The 22,106-nt window shown below is 41.5% G+C and overlaps 1 protein-coding gene across 1 annotated transcript in view; it reads right to left on the reverse strand.

Annotated features, from left to right (window-relative positions):
- Positions 1–6,880: 6,880 nt before the first annotated feature.
- Positions 6,881–22,106, reverse strand: part of LOC119279122 (disease resistance protein RGA5-like) — a 143,759-nt gene continuing 128,533 nt past the window's right edge. The window contains exon 8 of the mRNA XM_037560503.1: positions 6,881–7,038. Coding sequence (XP_037416400.1) covers positions 6,881–7,038 — 158 coding nt within the window. The remainder of the gene's footprint in view (positions 7,039–22,106) is intronic.

Below are 22,106 nucleotides of genomic sequence, written 5' to 3' on the forward strand. Positions count from 1 at the left end.
TCTAAAAATTTGCAAACAGGGAATGTCATGGGAATGGAGATCTGCCGCGCCGGCATTAGACTAGTCGATTAGTTGAAGTATGTTCAAAATTATACCTCCTGAGTCGGACGAGCTCCGCTTTTAGTTGGACTATGTCGGAAATGTAATGAATTTCGTCCTCTTTATATGAAATCCGTTGTGTTTGCATTAATTTCGTCCGGTTAGTTCAAACAGTGGTTGAAATGTATGCGGGTTCTGTTGGATGGACAGCTTCGGCATCAATATCCTTGGACGGGTCTCCTCTGTTCGTGGACAGATGCCGGAGCAAATTTGTCGGTTAGCACCTGAGATGCCCTCATCGCTCGAGCCATGCCACATGGCAGGCTGTCCAAATCTAAGAAACCTGTTACAATTCTAATAAGTATCCTTAATTAGGTACAACACTTTGCGACATTGCAGACACGCCTTAATTAGATATACAGTTGTTGCCATCAAACAATCAGAGTCCGCGTGCGGTGCTGGGCGCTGAATCGATCAAAGTATAGATCGATCGGCTAGTAGTAATTGTATACATGCGTGTCCTGTTCCAGCTACAAGTCCTAGCACTACACGTCCACGTACGTCCAGGGAAGGATCGATTGTTAGCCAGAAGCTAGTTGCTGATCGATTGTTAGCAAGAAGCTACAAGTGCTTCCTTCATCATCGTTCGTCGTCCCGTTGCCAGTCGCCGGAAGTACTACAGCAGCTCGACGCCGGGCGTCGGCAAACATGACAGACCAGATTTGACCAAAATTCAAAAAAACTGAAATAATTATTTAGTAACACTAATATTCTTGAATAATTATTTAGTAATACTAATACTTCTTGAATAAGTAGTTCGACCATAGTTTGACCAGATTTAACAAAAATTAAAAAAAAAATAAAAAAAACTGAAATTTGAGCATAGCTTTTTTTTCCTTTTAGAATTTGAGGATTCAAAAAATTTGCGAACAAGGAATGTCATGGGAATGGAGATCTGCCGCGCCGGCATTAGACTAGTCGATTAGTTGAAGTATGTTTAAAATTATACCTCCAGAGTCAGACGAGCTCCGATTTTAGTTGAAGTATGTCGGAAATGTAATGAATTTCGTCATGTTTATATGAAATCCGTTGTGTTTGCATTAATTCCGTCCTGTTAGTTCAAATAGTGGTTGAAATTTATGCGGGTTCTATTGGATGGACGGCTCCCGCATCAGTATCCTTGGACGGGTCTCCTCTGTTCGTGGACAGATGCCGGAGCAAATTTGTCAGTTAGCACCTGAGATGCCCTCATCGCTCGAGCCATGCCACATGGCAGGCTGTCCAAATCTAAGAAACCTGTTACAATTCCAATAACTAGCCTTAATTAGATACAACACTTTGCGACATTACAGACACGCCTTAATTAGATATACAGTTGTAGCCATCAAACAATCAGAGTCCGCGTGCAGTGCTGGGCGCTGAATCCAGCAAATTATAGATCGATCGGCTGGTAGTAATTGTATACGTGCATGTCCTGTTCCGGCTACAAGTCCTAGCACTACACGTCCACGTACGTCCAGGGAAGGATCGATTGTTAGCCAGAAGCTAGTTGCGGATCGATTTTTAGCAAGAAGCTACAAGTGCTTTCCTTCATCGTCGTTCGTCGTCCCGTCGCCAGTCGCCGGAAGTACTACGGCAGCTAGACACCGGGCGTCAGCAAACATGACAAAACAGATTTGACCAAAATTTTAAAAAAACTGAAATAATTATTTAGTAACACTAATATTCTTGAATAATTATTTAGTAACACTAATACTTCTTGACTAAGTAGTTTGACCATAGTTTGACCATATTTAACAAAAATTAAAAAAAATAAAAAAACTGAAATTTGAGCATAACTTTTTTTTCCTTTTAAAATTTGAGGATTCTAAAATTTTGCAAACAAGGAATGTCATGGGAATGGACATCTGCCGCGCCGGCATTAGACTAGTCGATTAGTTGAAGTATGTTCAAAATTATACCTCCAGAGTCGGACGAGCTCCGCTTTTAGTTGAAGTATGTCGGATATGTAATGAATTTCGTCCTGTTTATATTAAATCCATAGTGTTTGCATTAATTCCGTCCGGTTAGTTCAAACAGTGGTTGAAATGTATGCGGGTTTTGTTGGTTGGACAACTCCCACATCAGTATCCTTGGACGGGTCTCCTCTGTTCGTGGACAGATGCCGGATCAAATTTGTCGGTTAGTACCTGAGATGCCCTCATCGCTCGAGCCATGCCACATGGCAAGCTGTCCAAACTAACAAACCTGTTACAATTCCAATAACTATCCTTAATCAGATACAACACTTTGCGACATTGCAGACACGCCTTAATTAGATATACAGTTGTAGCCATCAAACAATCAGAGTCCGCGTGCGGTGCTGGACGCTAAATCGATCAAATTATAGATCGATCGGCTGGTAGTAATTGTATACATGCATGTCTTGTTCCGGCTACAATTCCTAGCACTACAAGTCCACCTACGTCCAGGGAAGGATCGATTGTTAGCCAGAAGCTAGTTGCGGATCGATTGTTAGCAAGAAGCTACGAGTGCTTCCCTTCGTCGTCGTTCGTCGTCCCGTCGCCCGTCGCCGGAAGTACTACGGCAGCTCGACGCCGGGCGTCGGCAAACATGACAGACCAGATTTGACCAAAATTCAAAAAAACTTAAATAATTATTTAGTAACACTAATATTCTTGAATAATTATTTAGTAACATTAATACTTCTTGAATCAGTAGTTTGACCATAGTTTGACCAGATTTAGCAAAAATTAAAAAAATTTTAAAAATAACTGAAATTTGAGCATAACTTTTTTCCTTTTAGAATTTGAGGATTCTAAAAATTTGCAAACAGAGAATGTCATGGGAATGGAGACATGCCGCGCCGGCATTAGACTAGTCGATTAGTTCGAGTATGTTCAAAATTATACCTCCAGAGTCGGACGAGCTCCGCTTTTAGTTGAAGTATGTCGGAAATGTAATGCATTTCCTCCTGTTTATATGAAATCCGTTGTGTTTGCATTAATTCCGTCCGGTTATTTCAAACAGTGGTTGAAATGTATGCGGGTTCTGTTAGATGGACAGGTCCCGCATCAGTATCCTTGGACGGGTCTCCTCTGTTCATGGACAGATGCCGGAGCAAATTTGTCAGTTAGCACCTGAGATGCCCTCATCGGTCGAGCCATGCCACATGGCAGGCTGTTCAAATCTAAGAAACCTGTTACAATTCCAATAGCTATCCTTAATTAGATACAACACTTTGCGACATTGCAGACACGCCTTAATTAGATATACAGTTGTAGCCATCAAACAATCAGAGTCCGCGTGCGGTGCTGGGTGCTGAATCAATGAAATTATAGATCGATCGGCTGGTAGTAATTGTATACGTGCGTGTCCTGTTCCGGCTCCAGGTCCTAGCACTACACATCCACGTACGTCCAGCGAAGGATCGATTGTTAGCCAGAAGCTAGTTGCGGATCGATTATTAGCAAAACCTACAAGTGCTTCTCTTCATCGTCGTTCGCTGTCCCGTCGCCAGTCGCCGGAAGTACTACGGCACCTCGACGCCGGGCGTCGGCAAACATGACAGACCAGATTTGAGCAAAATTCAAAAAAACTAAAATAATTATTTAGTAACACTAATATTCTTGAATAATTATTTAGTAACACTAATACTTCTTGAATAAGTAGTTTGACCATAGTTTGACCAGATTTAACAAAAATTAGAAAAAAATAAAAAAACTGAAATTTGAGCATAACTTTTTTTCCTTTTAGAATTTGAGGATTCTAAAAATTTGCAAACAGGGAATGTCATGGGAATGGAGATCTGTCGCGCCGGCATTAGACTAGTCAATTACTTGAAGTATCTTCAAAATTATACCTCCAGAGTCGGACGAGCTCCGCTTTTAGTTGAATTATGTCGGAAATATAATGAATTTCGTCCTGTTTATATGAAATCCGTTGTGTTTGCATAAGTTCCGTCCGGTTAGTTCAAACAGTGGTTGAAATGTCTACGGGTTCTGTTGGATGGACATCTCCCGCATCAGTATCCTTGGACGGGTCTCCTCTGTTCATGGTCAGATGCCGGAGCAAATTCGTCGGTCAGCACCTGAGATGCCCTCATCGCTCGAGCCATGCCACATGGCAGGCTGTGCAAATCTAAGAAATCTGTTACAATTCCAATAACTATCTTTAATTAGATACAACACTTTGCGACATTGAAGACACGCCTTAATTAGATATACAGTTGTAGCCATCAAACAATCACAGTCCGCGTGCGGTGCTGGGCGCTGAATCGATCAAAGTATAGATCGACCGGCTGGTAGTAATTGTATACGTGTGTGTCCTGTTCCGGCTACAAGTCGTACCACTACACGTCCACGTACGTCCAGGGAAGGATCGATTGTTAGACAGAAGCTAGATGCGGATCGATTGTTAGCAAGAAGCTACAAGTGCTTCCCTTCATCATTGTTCGTCGTCCCATCGCCAGTCGCCGGAAGTACTACGGCACCTCGACGCCGGGCGTCGGCAAACATGACAGACCAGATTTGACCAAAGTTCAAAAAAACTAAAATAATTATATAGTAGCACTAATATTCTTGAATAATTATTTAGTAACACTAATACTTCTTGAATAAGTAGTTTGACCATAGTTTGACCAGATTTAACAAAAAATCAAAAAAATCAAAAAAAAAACTGAAATTTGAGCATAACTTTTTTCCTTTTAGAATTTGAGGATTCTAAAAATTTGCAAACACGGAATACCATGGGAATGGAGATCTGCCGCGCCGGCATTAGACTAGTCGATTAATTGAAGTATGTTCAAAATTATACCTCCAGAGTCGGACGAGCTTCGCTTTTAGTTGAAGTATGTCGAAAATGTAATGAATTTCGTCCTGTTTATATGAAATCCGTTGTGTTTGCATTAATTCCGACCGATTATTTCAATCAGTGGTTGAAATGTATGCGGGTTCTGTTGGATGGACAGCTCCCGCATCAGTATCCTTGGACGGGTCTCCTCTGTTCATGGACAGATGCCGGAGCAAATTTGTCGGTTAGCACCTGAGATGCCCTCATCACTCGAGCCATGCCACATGGCAGGCTGTCCAAATCTAAGAAACTTGTTACAATTCCAATAATTATCCTTAATTAGATACAACACTTTGCGACATTGCAGACACGCGTTAATTAGATATACAGTTGTAGCCATCAAACAATCAGAGTCCGCGTGCGGTGCTGGGCGCTGAATCGATCAAAGTATAGATCGATCGGCTGGTAGTAATTGTATACGTGCGTGTCCCGTTCCGGCTACAAGTCCTAGCACTACACGTCCACGTACGTCCAGGGAAGGATCGATTGTTAGCCAGAAGCTAGTTGCGGATCGATTGTTAGCAAGAAGCTACAAGTGCTTCCCTTCAGCGTCGTTCGTCGTCCCGTCGCCAGTCGCCGGAAGTACTACGGCAGCTCGACGCCGGGCGTCGGCAAACATGAGAGACCAGATTTGACCAAAATTCAAAAAAACTGAAATAATTATTTAGTAACACTAATATTCTTGAATAACTATTTAGTAACACTAATACTTCTTGAATAAGTAGTTTGACCATAGTTTCACCAGATTTAACAAAAAATAAAAAAAATTCAAAAAAATTGAAATTTGAGCATAACTTTTTTTCCTTTCAGAATTTGAGGATTCTAAAAATTTGCAAACAGGGAATGACATGGGAATGGAGATCTGCCGCGCCGGCATTAGACTAGTCGATTAAGAAGTATGTTCAAAATTATACCTCCTGAATCGGACGAGCTCCGCTTTTAGTTGGACTATGTCGGAAATGTAATGAATTTCGTCCTCTTTATATGAAATCCGTTGTGTTTGCATTAATTCCATCCGGTTAGTTCAAACAGTGGTTGAAATGTATGCGTGTTCTGTTGGATGGACAGCTTCGGCATCAGTATCCTTGGACGGGTCTCCTCTGTTCGTGGACAGATGCCGGAGCAAATTTGTCGGTTAGCACCTGAGATGCCCTCATCGCTCGAGCCATGCCACATGGCAGGCTGTCCAAATCTAAGAAACCTGTTACAATTCCAATAACTATCCTTAATTAGATACAACACTTTGCGACATTGCAAACACGCCTTAATTAGATATACAGTTGTAGCCATCAAACAATCAGAGTCCGCGTGCGGTGCTGGGCGCTGAATCGATCAAAGTATAGATCGATCGGCTGGTATTAATTGTATACATGCGTGTCCTGTTCCGGCTACAAGTCCTAGCACTACACGTCCACGTACGTCCAGGGAAGGATCGATTGTTAGCCAGAAGCTAGTTGCTGATCGATTGTTAGCAAGAATCTACAAGTGCTTCCTTCATCATCGTTCGTCGTCCCGTCGCCAGTCGCGGAAGTACTATGGCAGCTCGACGCCGGGCGTCGGCAAACATGACAGACCAGATTTGACCAAAATTCAAAAAAACTGAAATAATTATTTAGTAACACTAATATTCTTGAATAATTATTTAGTAATACTAATACTTCTTGAATAAGTAGTTTGACCATAGTTTGACCAGATTTAATAAAAAATTAAAAAATAAAAAAACTGAAATTTGAGCCTAACTTTTTTTTCCTTTTAGAATTTGAGGATTTTAAAAATTTGCAAACAAGGAATGTCATGGGAATGGAGATCCGCCGCGCCGACATTAGACTAGTCGATTAGTTGAAGTATGTTTGAAATTATACCTCCAGAGTCGGACGAGCTCCGATTTTAGTTGAAGTATGTCGGAAATGTAATGAATTTCGTCCTGTTTATATGAAATCCGTTGTGTTTGCTTTAATTCCGTCCTGTTAGTTCAAATAGTGGTTGAAATTTATGCGGGTTCTGTTGGATGGACAGCTCCAGCATCAGTATCCTTGGACGGGTCTCCTCTGTTCGTGGACAGATGCCGAGAAAATTTGTCAGTTAGCACCTGAGATGCCCTCATCGCTCGAGCCATGCCACATTGCAGGCTGTCCAAATCTAAGAAACCTGTTACAATTCCAATAACTAGCCTTAATTAGATACAACACTTTGCGACATTACAGACACGCCTTAATTAGTTATACAGTTGTAGCCATAAAACAATCAGAGTCCGCGTGCAGTGCTGGGCGCTGAATCCATCAAATTATAGATCGATTGGCTGGTAGTAATTGTATACGTGTGTATCCTGTTCCAGCTACAAGTCCTAGCACTACACGTCCACGTACGTCCAGGGAACGATCGATTGTTAGCCAGAAGCTAGTTGCGGATCGATTTTTAGCAAGAAGCTACAAGTGCTTTCCTTCATCGTCGTTCATCGTCCCGTCGCCAGTCGCCGGAAGTACTACGGCAGCTAGACGCCGGGCGTCAGCAAACATGACAGAACAGATTTGACCAAAATTTAAAAAAAACTGAAATAATTATTTAGTAACACTAATATTCTTGAATAATTATTTAGTAACACTAATACTTCTTGAGTAAGTAGTTTGACCATAGTTTGACCATATTTAACAAAAAATAAAAAAAAATAAAAAAACTGAAATTTGAGCATAATTTTTTTTCCTTTTAGAATTTGGGGATTCTAAAATTTTACAAACAAGGAATGTCATGGGAATGGAGATCTGCCGCGCCGGCATTAGACTAGTCGATTAGTTGAAGTATGTTCAAAATTATACCTCCAGAGTCGGACGAGCTCCGCTTTTAGTTGAAGTATGTCGGAAATGTAATGAATTTCGTCCTGTTTATATGAAATCCGTTGTGTTTGCATTAATTCCGTCCAGTTAGTTCAAACAGTGGTTGAAATTTATGCGGGTTCTATGGGATGGGCAGCTCCCGCATCAGTATCCTTGGACAGGTCTCCTCTGTTCGTGGACAGATGCCGGAGCAAATTTGTCGGTTAGCACCTGAGATGCCCTCATCGCTCGAGCCATGCCACATGGTAGGCTGTCCAAATCTAAGAAATCTGTTACAATTAAAATAACCATCCTTAATTTGATACAACACTTTGCGACATTGCAGACACGCCTTAATTAGATATACAGTTGTAGCCATCAAACAATCAGAGTCCACGTGCGGTGCTGGGCGCTGAATCGATCAAAGTATAGATAAATCGACTGATAGTAATTGTATACGTGCGTGTCCTGTTTCGGCTACAAGTCCTAGCATTACACGTCCACGTACGTCCATGGAAGGATCGATTCTTAGCCAGAAGCTAGTTGCGGATCGATTGTTAGCAAGAAGCTACAAGTTCTTTCCTTCATCGTCGTTCGTCGTCCCGTCGCCAGTCGCCGGAAGTACCACGGCAGCTCGACGTCGGGCATCAGCAAACATGACAGACCATATTTGACCAAAATCCAAAAAAACTGAAATAATTGTTTAATAACACTAATATTCTTGAATAATTATTTAGTAACACTAATACTTCTTGAATAAGTAGTTTGACCATAGTTTGACCAAAAAAATTGAAATTTGAGCATAACTTTTTTTTACTTTTAGAATTTGAGTATTCTAAAAATTTGCAAACAAGGAATGTCATGGGAATGGAGATCTGCCGTGCCGGCATTAGACTAGTCGATTAGTTGAAGTATGTTCAAAGTTATACCTCCAGAGTCGGACGAGCTCCGCTTTTAGTTGAAGTATATCGGAAATGTAATGAATTTCGTCCTCTTTATATGAAATCCATTGTGTTTGCTTTAATTCCGTCCGGTTAGTTCAAAAAGTGGTTGAAATATATGCGGGTTCTGTTGGATGGACAGCTGCCGCATCAGTATCCTTGGACGGGTCTCCTCTGTTCGTGGAAAGATGCCGGAGCAAATTTATCGGTTAGCACATGAGATGCCCTCATCGCTCGAGCCATGCCACATGGCAGGCTGTGCAAATCTAAGAAACCTGTTACAATTACAATAACTATCCTTAATTAGATACAACACTTTGCGACATTGCAGACACGCCTTAATTAGATATACAGTTGTAGCCATCAAACAATCAGAGTCCTTGTGCGGTGCTGGGCGCTGAATCGATCAAAGTATAGATCAATCGGCTGGTACTAATTGTATACGTGTGTGTCCTGTTCCGGCTACTAGTCCTAGCACTACACGTCCACGTACGTCCTGGGAAGGATCGATTGTTAGTCAGAAGCTAGTTGCGGATCGATTGTTAGCAAGAAGCTACAAGTGCTTTCCTTCATCATCGTTCGTCGTCCCGTTGCTAGTCGCCGGAAGTACTACGTCAGCTCGACACCGGGCGTTGGCAAACATGACAGACCAGATTTGACCAAAATTCAAAAAAACTAAAATAATTATTTAGTAACATTAATATTCTTGAATAATTATTTGGTCACACTAATACTTCTTGAATAAGTAGTTTGACCATAGTTTGACCAGATTTAACAAAAAATAAAAAAAAATAAAAAAAATTGAGATTTGAGCATAACTTTTTTTCCTTTTAGAATTTGAGGATTCTCAAAATTTGCAAACAAGGAATGTCATGGGAATGGAGATCTGCCGCGCCGGCATTAGACTAGTCGATTAGTTGAAGTATGTTCAAAATTATACCTCCAGAGTCGGACGAGCTCCGCTTTTAGTTGAAATATGTCGGAAATGTAATCAATTTCGTCCTGTTTATATGAAATCCATTGTGTTTGCATTAATTCCGTCCGGTTAGTTCAAACAGTGGTTGAAATGTATGCGGGTTCTGTTGGATGGACAGCTCCCGCATCAGTATCCTTGGACGGGTCTCCTCTGTTCGTGGACAGATGCCGGAGCAAATTTGTCGGTTAGCACATGAGATGCCCTCATCGCTCGAGCCATGCCACATGGCAGGCTGTCCAAATCTAAGAAACCTGTTACAATTCCAATAACTATCCTTAATTAGATACAACACTTTGCGACATTGCAGACACGCCTTAATTAGATATACAATTGTAGCCATCAAACAATCAGAGTCCGCGTGTGGTGCTAGGCGCTGAATCGATCAAAGTATAGATCGATCGGCTGGTAGTAATTGTATACGTGTGTGTCCTGTTCCGGCTACAAGTCCTAGCACTACACGTCCACGTACGTCCAGGGAAGGATCGATTTTTAGCCAGAAGTTAGTTGCGGATCGATTGTTAGCAGGAAGCTATAAGTGCTTCCCTTCATCGTTGTTCGTCGTCCCGTCGCCAGTCGCCGGAAGTACTACGGCAGCTCGACGCCGGGCGTCGGCAAACACGACAGACCAGATTTGACCAAAATTCAAAAAAATTGAAATAATTATTTAGTAACACTAATATTCTTGAATAATTATTTATTAACACTAATACTTCTTGAATAAGTAGTTTGACCATAGTTTGACCAGATTTAACAAAAGTTAAAAAAATAAAAAAAAGACTGAAATTTGAGCATAACTTTTTTCCTTTTAGAATTTGAGGCTTCTAAAAGTTTGGAAACAGGGAATGTCATGGGAATGGAGATCTGCCGCACCGGCATTAGACTAGTCGATTAGTTGAAGTATTTTCAAAATTATACCTCCAGAGTCAGATGAGCTGCGCTTTTAGTTGAAGTATGTCGGAAATGTAATGAATTTCGTCCTGTTTATATGAAATCTGTTGTGTTTGCATTAATTCCGTTCGGTTAGTTCAAACAGTGGTTGAAATGTATGCGGGTTCTGTTGGATGGACAGCTCCCGCATCAGTATCCTTGGTCGGGTCTCCTTTGTCCGTGGACAGATACCGGAGCAAATTTGTCGGTTAGCACCTGAGATGCCCTCATCGCTCGAGGCATGCCACATGGCAGGCTGTCCAAATCTAAGAAACCTGTTACAATTCCAATAACTATCCTTAATTAGATACAACACTTTGCGACCTTGCAGACATGCCTTAATTAGATATATAGCTGTAGCCATCAAACAATCAGAGACCACGTGCGATGCTGGGCGCTGAATCGATCAAAGTGTAGATCAATCGACTGGTAGTAATTGTATACGTGCGTGTCCTGTTCCGGCTACAAGACCTAGCACTACACGTCCACGTACGTCCAGGAAAGGATCGATTGTAAGCTAGAAGCTAGTTGCGGGTCGATTGTTAGCAAGAAGCTACAAGTGCTTCCCTTCATCGTCGTTCATCGTCCCGTCGCCAGCCGCCGGAAGTACTACGGCAGCTCGACGCCGGGAGTCGGCAAACATGACAGACCAGGTTTGACCAAAATTCAAAAAACTGTACTATTTATTTAGTAACACTAATATTTTTGAATGTTTATTTAGTAACACTAATACTTCTTGAATAAGTAGTTTGACCATAGTTTGAATAGATTTAACAAAAATAAAAAAATAAAAAAACTGAAATTTGAGCATAACTTTTTTTTCCTTTTAGAATTTGAGGATTCTAAAAATTTGCAAACAGGGAATGTCATGGGAATGGAGATCTGCCGCGCCGGTATTAGACTAGTCGATTAGTTGAAGTATGTTCAAAATTATACCTCCAGAGTCGGACGAGCTCCGCTTTTAGTTGAAGTATGTCGGTAATGTATTGAATTTCGAACTGTTTATATGAAATCCGTCGTGTTTGCATTAATTCCGTCCGGTTAGTTCAAACAGTGGTTGAAATGTATGGGGTTCTGTTGGATGGACAGCTCCCGCATCAGTATCCTTGGATGGGTCTCCTCTGTTCGTGGACAGATGCCGTAGCAAATTTTTTGGTTAGCACCTGAGATGCCCTCATCGCTCGAGCCATGCTACATGGCAGGCTGTCCAAATCTAAGAAACATGTTACAATTCCTAAAACTATCCTTAATTAGATACAACACTTTGCGACATTGCAGACACGCCTTAATTAGATATACTGTTATAGCCATCAAACAGTCAGAGTCCGCGTGCGGTGCTGGGCGCTGAATCGATCAAAGTATAGATCGATCGGCTGGTAGTAATTGTATACGTGCGTGTCCTGTTCCGGCAACAAGTCCTAGCACTACACATCCAAGTACGTCCAGGGAAGGATCGATTGTTAGCCAGAAGCTAGTTGCGGATCGATTTTTAGCAAGAAGCTATAAGTGCTTCCCTTCATCGCCGTTCGTCGTCCCGTCGCCAGTCACCGGAAGTACTACGGCAGCTCTATGACGGGCGTCAGCAAACATGACAGACCAGATTTGACCAAAATTCAAAAAAACTGAAATAATTATTTAGTAATACTAATATTCTTGAATAATTATTTAGTAACACTAATAATTCTTGAATAAGTAGTTTGACCATAGTTTGACCAGATTTAACAAAAATAAAAAAAAATAAAAAAACCAGAAATTTGAGCATAACTTTTTTTTCCTTTTAGAATTTGAGGATTCTAAAAATTTGCAAACAGGGAATGTCAAGGGAATGGAGATCTGCCGCACTGGCATTAGACTAGTCTATTAGTTGAAGTATGTTCAAAATTATACCTCCAGAGTCGGACGAGCTCCGCTTTTAGTTGAAGTATGTCGGATATGTAATTAATTTCGTCCTGTTTATATTAAATCCGTAGTGTTTGCATTAATTCCGTCCGGTTAGTTCGAACAGTGGTTGAAATATATGCGGGTTCTGTTGGATGGACAGCTCCCACATCAGTATCCTTGGACGGGTCTCCTCTGTTCGTGGACAGATGCCGGATCAAATTTGTCGGTTAGCACCTGAGATGCCCTCATCGCTCGAGCCATGCCACATGGCAGGCTGTCCAAATCTAAGAAACCTGTTACAATTCCAATAACTATCCTTAATCAGATACAACAATTTGCGACATTGTAGACACGCCTTAATTAGATATACAGTTGTAGCCATCAAACAATCAGAGTCCGCATGCGGTGCTGGTCGCTGAATCGATCAAATTATAGATCGATCGGCTGGTAGTAATTGTATACGTGCGTGTCTTGTTCTGGCTACAAGTCCTTGCACTACACGTCCACGTATGTCGAGGGAAGGATCGATTGTTAGCTAGAAGCTAGTTGTAAATCGATTGTTAGCAAGAAGCTACGAGTGCTTCCCTTCGTCGTCGTTCGTCGTCCCGTCGCCAGTCGCCGGAAGTACTACGGCAGCTCGACGCCGGGCGTCGGCAAACATGACAGACCAGATTTGACCAAAATTCAAAAAAACTTAAATAATTATTTAATAACACTAATATTCTTGAATAAATATTTAGTAACACTAATACTTCTTGAATAAGTAGTTTGACCATAGTTTGACCAGATTTAAAAAAAATAAAAAATACTGAAATTTGAGCGTAACTTTTTTTCCTTTTAAAATTTGAGGATTCTAAAAATTTGCAAATAGGGAATGTCATGGGAATGGAGATGTGCCGCGCCGGCATTAGACTAGTCGATTAGTTGAAGTATGTTCAAAATTATACCTCCAGAGTTGGACGAGCTCCGCTTTTAGTTGGAGTATGTCGGATATGTAATGAATTTCGTCCTGTTTATATCCGTAGTGTTTGCATTAATTCTGTCCGGTTTGTTCGAACAGTGGTTGAAATGTATGCGGGTTCTGTTGGATGGACAACTCCCACATCAGTATCCTTGGACAAGTCTCCTCTGTTCTTCGACAGATGCCGGAGCCAATTTGTCGGTTAGCACCTGAGATCCCCTCATCGCTCGTGCCATGCCACATGGCAGGCTGTCTAAATCTAAGAAACCTGTTACAATTCCAATAACTATCTTTAATCAGATACAACACTTTGCGACATTACAGACACGCCTTAATTAGATATACAGCTGTAGCCATCAAACAAACAGAGTCCGTGTGCGGTGCTGGGTGCTGAATCGATCAAAGTATAGATCGATCGCTGGTAGTAATTGTATACGTGCGTGTCCTGTTCCGGCTACAAGTCCTAGCACTACACGTCCACGTACGTCCATGGAAGGATCGATTCTTAGCCAGAAGCTAGTTGCGGATCGATTGTTAGCAAGAAGCTACAAGTGCTTCCCTTCATCGTTGTTCGTTGTCCCGTCGCCAGTCGCCGGAAGTACTACGGCAGCTCGACGCCGGGCGTCGGCAAACATGACAGATCAGATTTGTCCAAAATTCAAAAAAACTGAAATAATTATTTAGTAGCACTAATATTCTTGAATAATTCTTTAGTAACAGTAATACTTCTTGAATAAGTAGTTTGACCATAGTTTGACCAGATTTAACAAAAATTAAAAAAAATAAAAAAACTGAAATTTGAGCATAACTTTTTTTCCTTTTAGAATTTGAGGATTCTAAAAATTTGCAAACAGGGAATGTCATTGGAATGGAGATCTGCCGCGCCTGCATTAGACTAGTCGATTATTGGAAGTGTGTTCAAAATTATACCTTCAGAGTCGACCGAGCTCCGCTTTTAGTTGAAGTATGTCGGAAATGTAATGAATCTCGTCCTGTTTATATGAAATCCGTTGTGTTTGCATTAATTCCGTCCAGTTAGTTCAAAAAGTGGTTGAAATGTCTACGGGTTCTGTTGGATGGACAGCTCCCGCATCAATATCCTTGGACGGGTCTCCTCTGTTCATGGACAGATGCCGGAGCAAATTTCTCGGTCAGCACCTGAGATGCCCTCATCGCTCGAGCCATGCCACATGGCAGGCTGTCCAAATCTAAGAAACCTGTTACAATTCCAATAACTATCCTTAATTATATACGACACTTTGCGACATTGCAGACACACCTTAATTAGATATACAGTTGTAGCCATCAAACAATCAGAGTCCGCGTGCGGTGGTGGGTGCTGAATCAATCAAAGTATAGATCGATCGGCTGGTAGTAATTGTATACGTGCGTGTCCTGTTCCGGCTGCAAGTCCTAGCATTACACATCCACGTACGTACAACGAAGGATCGATTGTTAGCCAGAAGCTAGTTGCGGATCGATTATTAGCAAAAGCTACAAGTGCTTCTCTTCATCGTCGTTCGCCGTCCCGTCGCCAGTCGCTGGAAGTACTACGGCACCTCGACGCCGGGCGTCGGCAAACATGACAGACCAGATTTGACCAAAATTCAAAAAAAAAACTGAAATAATTATTTAGTAACACTAATATTCTTGAATAATTATTTAGTAACACTAATACTTCTTGAATAAGTAGTTTGACCATAGTTTGACCAGATTTAACAAAAATTAAAAAAATAAAAAAACTGAAATTTGAGCATAACTTTTTTTCCTTTTAGAATTTGAGGATTCTAAAAATTTGCAAACAGGGAATGTCATGGGAATGGAGATCTGCCGCACCGGCATTAGACTAGTCGATTAGTTGAAGTACGTTCAAAATTATACCTCCAGAGTCGGACGAGCTCCGCTTTTAGTTGAAGTATGTCGGAAATATAATGAATTTCGTTTTGTTTATATGAAATCCGTTGTGTTTGCATAAATTCTGTCCGGTTAGTTCAAACAGTGGTTGAAATGTCTACGGGTTCTGTTGGATGGACATCTCCCGCATCAGTATCCTTGGACGGGTCTCCTCTGTTCATGGACAGATGCCGGAGCAAATTCGTCGGTCAGCACCTGAGATGCCCTCATCGCTCGAGCCATGCCACATGGCAGGCTGTGCAAATCTAAGAAATCTGTTACAATTCCAATAACTATGCTTAATTAGATACAACACTTTGCGACATTGCAGACACGCCTTAATTAGATATACAGTTGTAGCCATCAAACAATCACAGTCCGCGTACGGTGCTGGGCGCTGAATCGATCAAAGTATAGATCGATCGGCTGGTAGTAATTGTATACGTGTGTGTCCTATTCCGGCTACAAGTCGTACCACTACACGTCCACGTACGTCCAGGGAAGGATCGATTGTTAGCCAGAAGCTAGTTGCGGATCGATTGTTAGCAAGAAGCTACAAGTGCTTCCCTTCATCGTCGTTCGTCGTCCCATCGCCAGTCGCCGGAAGTACTACGGCACCTCGACGCCGGCCGTCGGCAAACATGACAGACCAGATTTGACCAAAATTCAAAAAAACTAAAATAATTATTTAGTAGCACTAATATTCTTGAATAATTATTTAGTAACACTAATACTTCTTTAATAAGTAGTTTGACCATAGTTTGATCAGATTTAACAAAAAATCAAAAAATAAAAAAAAACTGAAATTTGAGCATAACTTTTTTCCTTTTAGAATTTGAGGATTCTAAAAATTTGCAAACAGGGAATGTCATGGGAATGGAGATGTGCCGCGCCGGCATTAGACTAGTCGATTAGTTGAAGTATGTTCAAAATTATACCTCCAGAGTCGGACGAGCTCCGCTTTTAGTTGGAGTATGTCGGATATGTAATGAATTTCGTCCTGTTTATATTAAATCCGTAGTGTTTGCATTAATTCTGTCCGGTTAGTTCGAACAGTGGTTGAAATGTATGCGGGTTCTGTTGGATGGACAACTCCCACATCAGTATCCTTGGACAGGTCTCCTCTGTTCTTCGACAGATGCCGGAGCAAATTTGTCGGTTAGCACCTGAGATCCCCTCATCGCTCGTGCCATGCCACATGGCAGGCTGTCTAACTCTAAGAAACCTGTTACAATTCCAATAACTATCTTTAATCAGATACAACACTTTGCGACATTACAGACACGCCTTAATTAGATATACAGCTGTAGCCATCAAACAATTAGAGTCCGTGTGCGGTGCTAGGCGCTGAATCGATGAAAGTATAGATCGATCGGCTGGTAGTAATTGTATACGTGCGTGTCCTGTTCCGGCTACAAGTCCTAGCACTACACGTCCACGTACGTCCATGGAAGGATCGATTCTTAGCCAGAAGCTAGTTGCGGATCGATTGTTAGCAAGAAGCTACAAGTGCTTCCCTTCATCGTTGTTCGTCGTCCCGTCGCCAGTCAACGGAAGTACTACGGCAGCTCGACGCCGGGCGTCGGCAAACATGACAGACCAGATTTGTCCAAAATTCAAAAAAACTAAAATAATTATTTAGTAGCGCTAATATTCTTGAATAATTCTTTAGTAACAGTAATACTTCTTGAATAAGTAGTTTGACCATATTTTGACCAGATTTAACAAAAATTAAAAAAAATAAAAAAACTGAAATTTAAGCATAACTTTTTTTCCTTTTAGAATTTGAGGATTCTAAAAATTTGCAAACAGGGAATGTCATTGGAATGGAGATCTGCCGCGCCTGCATAGACTAGTCGATTATTGGAAGTGTGTTCAAAATTATACCTTCAGAGTCGGACGAGCTCCGCTTTTAGTTGAAGTATGTCGGAAATGTAATGAATCTCGTCCTGTTTATATGAAATCCGTTGTGTTTGCATTAATTCCGTCCAGTTAGTTCAAAAAGTGGTTGAAATGTCTACGGGTTCTGTTGGATGGACAGCTCCCGCATCAGTATCCTTGGACGGGTCTCCTCTGTTCATGGACAGATGCCGGAGCAAATTTGTCGGTCAGCACCTGAGATGCCCTCATCGCTCGAGCCATGCCACATGGCAGGCTGTCCAAATCTAAGAAACCTGTTACAATTCCAATAACTATCCTTAATTAGATACGACACTTTGCGACATTGCAGACACGCCTTAATTAGATATACAGTTGTAGCCATCAAACAATCAGAGTCCGTGTGCGGTGCTGGGTGCTGAATCAATCAAAGTATAGATCGATCGGCTGGTAGTAATTGTATACGTGCGTGTCCTGTTCCGGCTGCAAGTCCTAGCACTACACATCCACGTACGTCCAGCGAAGGATCGATTGTTAGCCAGAAGCTAGTTGCGGATCGATTATTAGCAAAAGCTACAAGTGCTTCTCTTCATCGTTGTTCGCCGTCCCGTCGCCAGTCGCCGGAAGTACTACGGCACCTCGACGCCGGGCGTCGGCAAACATGACAGACCAGATTTGACCAAAATTCAAAAAAACTGAAATAATTATTTAGTAACACTAATATGCTTGAATAATTATTTAGTAACACTAATACTTCTTGAATAAGTAGTTTGACCATAGTTTGACCAGATTTAACAAAAATAAAAAAAATAAAAAAACTGAAACTTGAGCATAACTTTTTTTCCTTTTAGAATTTGAGGATTCTAAAGATTTGCAAACAGGGAATGTCATGGGAATGGAGATCTGCCGTGCCGGCATTAGACTAGTCGATTAGTTGAATTATGTTCAAAATTATACCTCCAGAGTCGGACGAGCTCCGCTTTTAGTTGAAGTATGTCGGAAATATAATGAATTTCGTCTTGTTTATATGAAATCCGTTGTGTTTGCATAAATTCCGTCCGGTTAGTTCAAACAGTGGTTGAAATGTCTACGGGTTCTGTTGGATGGACATCTCCCGCATCAGTATCCTTGGACAGGTCTCCTCTGTTCATGGACAGATGCCGGAGCAAATTCGTCGGTCAGCACCTGAGATGCCCTCATCGCTCGAGCCATGCCACATGGCAGGCTGTGCAAATCTAAGAAATCTGTTACAATTCCAATAACTATCCTTAATTAGATACAACACTTTGCGACATTGCAGACACGCCTTAATTAGATATACAGTTGTAGCCATCAAACAATCACAGTCCATGCGCGGTGCTGGACGTTGAATCGATCAAAGTATAGATCGATCGGCTGGTAGTAATTGTATACGTGTGTGTCCTATTCCGGCTACAAGTCGTACCACTACACGTCCACGTACGTCCAGGGAAGGATCGATTGTTAGCCAGAAGCTAGTTGCGGATCGATTGTTAGCAAGAAGCTACAAGTGCTTCCCTTCATCGTCGTTCGTCGTCCCATCGCCAGTCGCCGGAAGTACTACGGCACCTCGACGCCGGCCGTCGGTAAACATGACAGACCGGATTTGACCGAAATTCAAAAAAACTAAAATAATTATTTTGTAGCACTAATATTCTTGAATAATTATTTAGTAAGACTAATACTTCTTGAATAAGTAGTTTGACCATAGTTTGACCAGATTTAACAAAAAATCAAAAAAACAAAAAAAAAAACTGAAATTTGAGCATAACTTTTTTCCTTTTAGAATTTGAGGATTCTAAAAATTTGCAAACAGGGAATGTCATGGGAATGGAGATGTGCCGCGCCGGCATTAGACTAGTCGATTAGTTGAAGTATGTTCAAAATTATACCTCCAGAGTCGGACGAGCTCCGCTTTTAGTTGGAGTATGTCGGATATGTAATGAATTTCGTCCTGTTTATATAAAATCCATAGTGTTTGCATTAATTCTGTCCGGTTAGTTCGAACAGTGGTTGAAATATATGCGGGTTCTGTTGGATGGACAACTCCCACATCAGTATCCTTGGACAGGTCTCCTCTGTTCTTCGACAGATGCCGGAGCAAATTTGTCGGTTAGCACCTGAGATCCCCTCATCGCTCGTGCCATGCCACATGGCAGGCTGTCTAACTCTAAGAAACCTGTTACAATTCCAATAACTATCTTTAATCAGATACAACACTTTGCGACATTACAGACACGCCTTAATTAGATATACAGCTGTAGCCATCAAACAATTAGAGTCCGTGTGCGGTGCTAGGCGCTGAATCGATGAAAGTATAGATCGATCGGCTGGTAGTAATTGTATACGTGCGTGTCCTGTTCGGGCTACAAGTCCTAGCACTACACGTCCACGTACGTCCATGGAAGGATCGATTCTTAGCCAGAAGCTAGTTGCGGATCGATTGTTAGCAAGAAGCTACAAGTGCTTCCCTTCATCGTTGTTCGTCGTCCCGTCGCCAGTCGCCGGAAGTACTACGGCAGCTCGACGCCGGGCGTCGGCAAACATGACAGACCAGATTTGTCCAAAATTCAAAAAAACTAAAATAATTATTTAGTAGCACTAATATTCTTGAATAATTCTTTAGTAACAGTAATACTTCTTGAATAAGTAGTTTGACCATATTTTGACCAGATTTAACAAAAATTAAAAAAAATAAAAAAACTGAAATTTAAGCATAACTTTTTTTCCTTTTAGAATTTGAGGATTCTAAAAATTTGCAAACAGGGAACGTCATTGGAATGGAGATCTGCCGCGCCTGCATTAGACTAGTCGATTATTGGAAGTGTGTTCAAAATTATACCTTCAGAGTCGGACGAGCTCCGCTTTTAGTTGAAGTATGTCGGAAATGTAATGAATCTCGTCCTGTTTATATGAAATCCGTTGTGTTTGCATTAATTCCGTCCAGTTAGTTCAAAAAGTGGTTGAAATGTCTACGGGTTGTGTTGGATGGACAGCTCCCGCATCAGTATCCTTGGACGGGTCTCCTCTGTTCATGGACAGATGCCGAAGCAAATTTGTTGGTCAGCACCTGAGATGCCCTCATCGCTCGAGCCATGCCACATGGCAGGCTGTCCAAATCTAAGAAACCTGTTACAATTCCAATAACTATCCTTAATTAGATACGACACTTTGCGACATTGCAGACACGCCTTAATTAGATATATAGTTGTAGCCATCAAACAATCAGAGTCCGTGTGCGGTGCTGGGTGCTGAATCAATCAAAGTATAGATCGATCGGCTGGTAGTAATTGTATACGTGCGTGTCCTGTTCCGGCTGCAAGTCCTAGCACTACACATCCACGTACGTCCAGCGAATGATCGATTGTTAGCCAGAAGCTAGTTGCGGATCGATTATTAGCAAAAGCTACAAGTGCTTCTCTTCATCGTCGTTCGCCGTCCCGTCGCCAGTCGCCGGAAGTACTACGGCACCTCGACGCCGGGCGTCGGCAAACATGACAGACCAGATTTGACCAAAATTCAAAAAAACTGAAATAATTATTTAGTAACATTAATATTCTTGAATAATTATTTAGTAACACTAATACTTCTTGAATAAGTAGTTTGACCATAGTTTGACCAGATTTAACAAAAATTAAAAAAATAAAAAAACTGAAACTTGAGCATAACTTTTTTTCCTTTTAGAATTTGAGGATTCTAAAAATTTGCAAACAGGGAATGTCATGGGAATGGAGATCTGCCGCGCCGGCATTAGACTAGTCGATTAGTTGAAGTATGTTCAAAATTATACCTCCAGAGTCGGACGAGCTCCGCTTTTAGTTGAAGTATGTCGGAAATATAATGAATTTCGTCTTGTTTATATGAAATCCGTTGTGTTTGCATAAATTCCGTCCGGTTAGTTCAAACAGTGGTTGAAATATCTACGGGTTCTGTTGGATGGACATCTCCCGCATCAGTATCCTTGGACAGGTCTCCTCTGTTCATGGACAGATGCCGGAGCAAATTCGTCGGTCAGCACCTGAGATGCCCTCATCGCTCGAGCCATGCCACATGGCAGGCTGTGCAAATCTAAGAAATCTGTTACAATTCCAATAACTATCCTTAATTAGATACAACACTTTGCGACATTGCAGACACGCCTTAATTAGATATACAGTTGTAGCCATCAAACAATCATAGTTCGCGTGCGGTGCTGGGCGCTGAATCGATCAAAGTATAGATCGACCGGCTGGTAGTAATTGTATACGTGTGTGTCCTGTTCCGGCTACAAGTCGTACCACTACACGTCCACGTACGTCCAGGGAAGGATCGATTGTTAGCCAGAAGCTAGTTGCGGATCGATTGTTAGCAAGAAGCTACAAGTGCTTCCCTTCATCGTCGTTCGTCGTCCCATCGCCAGTCGCCGGAAGTACTACGACACCTCGACGCCGGGCGTCGGCAAACATGACAGACCAGATTTGACCAAAATTCAAAAAAACTAAAATAATTATTTAGTAGCACTAATATTCTTGAATAATTATTTAGTAACACTAATACTTCTTGAATAAGTAGTTTGACCATAGTTTGACCAGATTTAACAAAAAATCAAAAAAATAAAAAAAAACTGAAATTTGAGCATAACTTTTTCCTTTTAGAATTTGAGGATTCTAAAAATTTGCAAACAGGGAATGTCATGGGAATGGAGATCTTCCGCGCCGGCATTAGACTAGTCGATTAATTGAAGTATGTTCAAAATTATACCTCCAGAGTCGGACGAGCTCCGCTTTTAGTTGAAGTATGTCGAAAATGTAATGAATTTCGTCCTGTTTATATGAAATCCGTTGTGTTTGCATTAATTCCGTCCGGTTATTTCAAACAGTGGTTGAAATGTATGCGGGTTCTGTTGGATGGACAGCTCCCGCATCAGTATCCTTGGACGGGTCTGCTCTGTT

This window comes from Triticum dicoccoides, chromosome 3B (genome assembly GCF_002162155.2).
Source record: "Triticum dicoccoides isolate Atlit2015 ecotype Zavitan chromosome 3B, WEW_v2.0, whole genome shotgun sequence".
Lineage (NCBI taxonomy): Eukaryota > Viridiplantae > Streptophyta > Magnoliopsida > Poales > Poaceae > Triticum > Triticum dicoccoides.